This window comes from Sylvia atricapilla, chromosome 2, assembly GCF_009819655.1.
Source record: "Sylvia atricapilla isolate bSylAtr1 chromosome 2, bSylAtr1.pri, whole genome shotgun sequence".
Taxonomy (NCBI): Eukaryota; Metazoa; Chordata; class Aves; order Passeriformes; family Sylviidae; genus Sylvia; species Sylvia atricapilla.
In genome coordinates this window covers 52,735,649-52,741,624 of record NC_089141.1, presented here as the reverse complement: position 1 = coordinate 52,741,624, position 5,976 = coordinate 52,735,649, and the positions used below count along the sequence as shown (strand labels likewise).

General features: G+C 42.8%; 1 protein-coding gene across 1 annotated transcript; it reads left to right on the top strand.

The window, feature by feature from the left end:
- The first annotated feature begins 4,476 nt into the window (after positions 1–4,476).
- Positions 4,477–5,341, top strand: CYSLTR2 (cysteinyl leukotriene receptor 2). The gene is given in 2 exon segments (XM_066340435.1): positions 4,477–5,223; positions 5,225–5,341. Coding segments are annotated over 2 exon segments (864 nt in total).
- Positions 5,342–5,976: the final 635 nt, after the last annotated feature.

Below are 5,976 nucleotides of genomic sequence, written 5' to 3'. Positions count from 1 at the left end.
TACAAAACTTACTATAAATCCAGAACATTCTTTACCAGAAGATCTTCTTTTTTTTTTTTTTCTTTTCTGCTCCTGGTTTCCTCTCCACATTTGATCTGTCATGATACAGACTTTCTTGTTCTCCCCATTTTGACAAGTCTTCTGCTTTGCAAATGAAAGTCTTTTCCTTATAGTAGTCTTGGTAACTATTTGATAGACATGGGCTCCATATTTCTTAAAATTTCTTTTGGAATGTAGGCTTGTTGAATTTTCTGTTTGTTTCAAAAAGAGCCCCCAAACTTATGTAGGCCTCTTCCTTCTGAGACTGCTTCTCTCTCCCACAAATGCTGAGCCCAGCTCTTCTGTGATTAACACAACAGAGCCCCCTCCACCAAAACCTGCTTGAATGAGGGCCTGTGCAGCACTAAAGATCAATTGGTGTATTGTAGAGGTACAACGCCAAGGTGGAATGGCATCTTGTGATACAGATTTTTTTGCAGGACTAATTATTCTAGGAGTCAGGCCGTTGTTGTATATGGACATAACATCTTATCCTGCTGCAGCATTGCATCTTTATATAAAGACACTCAAAACCTCCTCCCATTGCTACCTGCTTTCATCTTCCTGCCCTAACCTAATGTTTTCTGGCAGCTGTCGTAATCATGGTGAGGAGTTCAGTAGTGTGTTCCTAGTACTATGCTTTTATTATTAGAATCTGCCTACAAGACCCTGTTGTGCTTCTCTTTAGCCACAATATTTTACAGTGTTGCGAGTTATGTCGTCCCTCCTGCACAGAGCCACTCCTCCACCCAAGCATCCTACAGTATCATTACCATAAAGCTGGTAGCATGGCAACACAGGCTCCTATTGATTATCCTTTCTCCTGCAGGTCTCTGAGGTTTCCTTTGCACCAGGGTTTTGGTCTAATTCCAAGCCTGATGGGTGCTCTGTTTCTTTTTCAGGTTTGAGATCAGTGCAGAATTACACGTAAGATTTGGTTTTGATAAGACATTCAAAATAGCATATTGAATTTGTGGGCAGTTGGATTCTGAGCTTAAATATGACAGGTTTGGGGCATTTTTATTAGTTTAGTATCTCCTTCAATTAAACAAATCTCCTCTTAATTTTGCTCTATCAGCCCCCTACCTGTCTTGCACACCCATCCATTTGCTAAGGGTGTAAAAATAACTTTAGGCAAGGAATATCTGTCTGATATAATCTTACCTAAAATTGCACTTAAGCCAGGCTAAGATAGAAGGAAAAATAAGTATTCATAATAAATATGTATAATTTATGATATAGATGTAATTTGTAATGAAAGGTAAAGATTTATTTATAAAATCCATGCTAATCAAGCTGTAAATATTTTTTTAAGAATTCACAGAGATGAAGAAAAGATAAAAACCCATCCAAACTCTATATCTAATTTACTCATGCAGCAATTATTTCAGAAAAGGCTCTCTTTTTCTTTCTCAGCTGATCTTCTCTTTCTTATGCCAGAGAGATTGTCAGAGCCTCAGGATGTGTGTCAGCTGCTTCTATTTGATAGCTTCCATCAGTGAAACTCATATATAAAAAAATCTTCTGTTAGAGAATTTCTATCAGAGGAGTCTTGCAGTACCCTTGAAGAGAGAATCCCATTTCAGTTTGTCCTTTTCTCTCCTTTATTTTTTGTAGGGCTGTTAGATCTTACTGCAAATTTCCCTTCTTTTGGGGGACACAGAAAATTCCTATAGGTCCAGTCTCTCACCCTTAACCCATCCTGGTCATTCCTGCCCCAGGACTTTTGCTGAAAAGAAGTTTATTGCCTGTCCTTGGATGGGTCATATCTGTATATCTAAGAGCCATCTCCTAACCTTAGCTGGATAATAACAGTTCTTGGATTCAAGGAAGGCTAAAATTCTCTCCTTATCCTCTGTGGTTGGTTGAAGTAGTCCCATGAAATATATTTCACTTCAACTTCCTTTCTGCATTGATCTGTGTGTCCAGACACAGCTAACAGAAGCGTCTACATATGAAAATTGCATGGGTCATTGTTGGCCCTTTAGTGAGTGCTCGCACCAAGGTGCTTTAAGAGCTTTCAGTTGACTGGTCTCCAGCTTCTCTCACCTGGACATCTCATAACAGCTTGAAACTTGTGTTTGAATAACTTGGAGAGGAATCTCAGAATGGATTTTCTTGCCAGGGTTGAGGATACTGAATGATCTCAATTTCACTCGCACTGTTCTACTTTTAGTCTTGGTTTAGCTGGAAAGAGAATTGAGCTGCATTTGTGCAGTTAGAGGAAAAAATAGCTTAAATGGTAGTTGTTAGCTAGATACCTTCATATGAGGAGCCTGAGAAAAGTGCTCCAGCTCCTGTGCTTGTAGTGCTCTCCCCAGGATGCAGAGACCCGAAGGCTTTCCATCTACTGAATCTCCATTGCCCCAATCCCATCCTTCATCAGATAGCATTGGACACAAGCCATCACTCGTAGTGCTGAGTGGGGCCTGGAATTTGTCCACAGTCCAAGTTCTTCAACCTCATTTGACTCCTCTGCTTCACAGCATTCACACACATCAATGCTTCAACAGGTGGCAGATCACTTCACTAATATTTTTTGTGTTTTGGGGTTTCTGAAGGCAAGGATGCTTGGACCACAGGAAAACAGAGTCAGAAGGGCTCTTCCCTTTGCTGTACCTCAGGCTGTAATGTTTCCCTGCAAAATAGGGGGATCATATTCAGTCTGAAGAAAAGCTGGTCTTTGATCCCATACAGAAAATATGTATATCAGACATTTGTTCTGTAAATAAAGCCAAAACCATTAAAAGTCCTTTGATGCAAATGATTTGTCTTTAAGAAGAGTATCTCTTCTGTGAAGAAAGAGGATCTCAAACAAGAGGACATTAACTTTAGGAGCATGTTTTTAGTCAGCCCAGGGCTTTGCTGAGACCCCAATATCCATGAAGCGCTCCTTGTGAGCCCAGCCTGGGCTGTGCTTCCCATGCTTCCCAACTCAGTGGGGCTGGAAAAAAAGACATCTGCTGAGGCACACCTGGTTTCTGTATTAAAGTACTCGGACAGACTCTGAGACACCATCCTGGAGGTACCATGGCCTGCTCTGAACGTAGCTCAGGCTCCCACACCATGGCTTCAGTTTGCAAATTAGGTCCCATTTACAGCGCACTAGGAATACCAAACTGGGTAGCTGGGTGTTCAAAGCACCCAAATGTAAAGCCAAATTTACCCCCAAGGAGGCCCCACCTATACAAATAGTTTTAAATTGTGAAGCCAGTGTCGTTCAGAATAAGAGTTAGGATGCAGTCATATACATGGGCACATTATCACTCTCACTGGGATAAACTAAAAGCTTCTTTTCCATACATCTGGAAATGCCATGTAGTTGTGGTTTTTAGGATAAGAATTTCCATACCCCATCTTTAGAATATACTGGCAGATATGAAGAGAATTGCCCCCACTGTCAAACAAGAAACAATACTGACACCTCCCTTTGAAAATACTACTAGCTGCAGGACAGCAGGAAGAAGAAATCAAGACTTCAGAAAAGAAATAGACACTAATGAGAAAAAAAACCCTATTATTTAGAGTGTTTTAGTGGTGAGTGGTTTTGATTTGATTGAATTATAGCCTCACAGGAGGAAAAATGCCTCTCTCTGTGAACACTGCCCATTTTCTCAGAGGCCATTTTCATTAGGGCTGCAAATGTAGGCTGTCCTGGAAACTGCAATGTGTGTGGATGACTGACTGGTGCAGAGCAGCTGAGCACAAAAGAGTTAAGAGAGTGGTACATGAAGCAAAAGCCCCACAAAAAGAGACATAAAAAGTCACCAGAAATTAACAGGAAAGAAGAAATACAGTGCAAGGAGTAGAGAGTTAAAAAAGGAGCTATGCATAACTAGCATAGTGTTTGCATAGTGTTTAAGGTCAAAATGTCCTTAATTTTTACATGTATCAAAATACTTCGGGTATTGCTCGGGAAATACTGCCTAAACATACCAGAAAAATTTCCCTTGTTGCAAAAGGCAAATTCAGTTTTTTGGCTTTCCATTCTAATTTGAAATGTAGGCCTGGCAGTGGGCAGTGATTTCTTTTCTGATCAGGTTTTGATGTTTCCATGGTAGGTGACTGGGGACTCAAAACTTCCCTGCCACAAAATGGCTGACAGCAAGTTGGCTTGTTTTGCACAGCAAAGATCAGAGACTTGTCATTAAAACACACACATAGCAGTTCTAAAAGGCAGAGCTTTTACAGGCTGAGACAACAACCAGCTGCTGTAATACTGAAACTTATTAGAGCTTACTTGGGTCTTTGTGTCTTGAGATGTGTATTTACTGGGACATCACAAGTCCCACAAATTAGCCATTAACAAACCCTTACTTCCCACTGCCATCTGCATCTTGCAATTTCTGCTCTCAGCAAAATAGTCCCAAATAGCCAAACTCCCTGCCCAGCCTGTAACCCGGCACTCACATCACTTCTTTTCACTTTGGCAGAAAAATGGAGACGCTGGCTCAGACTATGAATATTTCCAAGGTGGCGCTAGACGGCAGCTTCACTAACAGCTCCTCCAATTGCACAATTGACGGCTTCAAACAAGTAATTTATCCCATCATGTATATCTTTATCTTCTTCCTGGGTGCTGTTGGAAACAGCCTCTCCATTTATGTTTTCTTCCAGACTTCACAAAGGACCTCAGTAAACATTTACATGCAGAACTTGGCTATTTCAGACCTCATGTTTGTGAGCACTTTGCCCTTTCGGGCCTCATATTACCTCTTGGGATCACGTTGGATATTTGGTGATATCCTGTGCAGGATCATGACTTACACCTTGTACATGAATATGTACTGCAGCATTTATTTCCTCACTGTGCTCAGTGTGATCCGTTTCGTAGCCATCGTCCACCCATTCAAACGTGGAAAAGTGAACAGCATCAAGTATGCCAGGATAATCTGTGTGGCCATATGGATCTTCGTGCTGGCAGCTGCCAGCCCTCTGTTAAACAAGGGATTCACTGGTTACAGCAACCCTGTCAAATGTTTGGACCTCCACCCCTCCAGCGCGCAGAAGCTCCTCGTGGTGAACAGCTTTGTCCTGGTCGTGGGCTTCATTCTGCCGTTCAGCACAATTGTGTTCTGCTATGTCTTTGCCATCAGAGTGCTGCTCAAGCCTAGGGCTCCGCAGAGCAGGAGGGCAATCTGTCACAGGAAGGCGCTGTTAACCATTATCATCACTCTCATCCTCCCTCCTCATCTGTTTCCTGCCATATCACATCCTGCGAACTGTCCACCTGATGTACAGCAGCTGCAGCCAGGCCAACCCTGCACAAGGCTGGTGGTCACTCTCTGCCTCGCTGACATGAAACAGCTGCCTTGATCCCTTCCTCTATTACTCACTGCTGAAAATTTCAAAGCATAAAATCAGAACTTTGTGCTGCAGGTAGCTGATGCAGAACTGCAAAGCACTAGACACACAGTTCTGATGGGGTCTCTGGACTGGGCTCATACTATTCAATGACAGAGGCTGTGTGCTATGCCTGCTGGCCAGCCTGCAGCTCTGCTGCTCCACTGTCAGGCATCTCTGGAGCAGAAGTCTGTGGGAGAGAGGCTCTTTGTGGGTGACCAAAACTGAGTCAGTGTGATCGAGGTCAGGTGGCTGGTAATGATCCCTTGTTGTCTTCTGTTTAGCAGGTAGAGATACCCTGTTGTTCACCCTCCACAGGACAGGCATTGAAAGGAATTCACCTTCCTGCTGGAGTCACTTTATTTCATTTCGACAATAATGAGTGACTTGAAAGGGAAACCTTGCTCACCTGACCCCTTCAGTGTCTGTGCCTGACCCTCTCAGCGCTCCATTTCCTGCAAATGCAAGCATTCAGACACCGTGATTCCCTGCACATTCACAGTACCCTGCCAGTTCCCCTTGCAGACTCTGGCAAAGGGGTTGCACATTAAAGAAATGTAAAGCATCACTGATGCTTTCTACTGAGGCTGACTT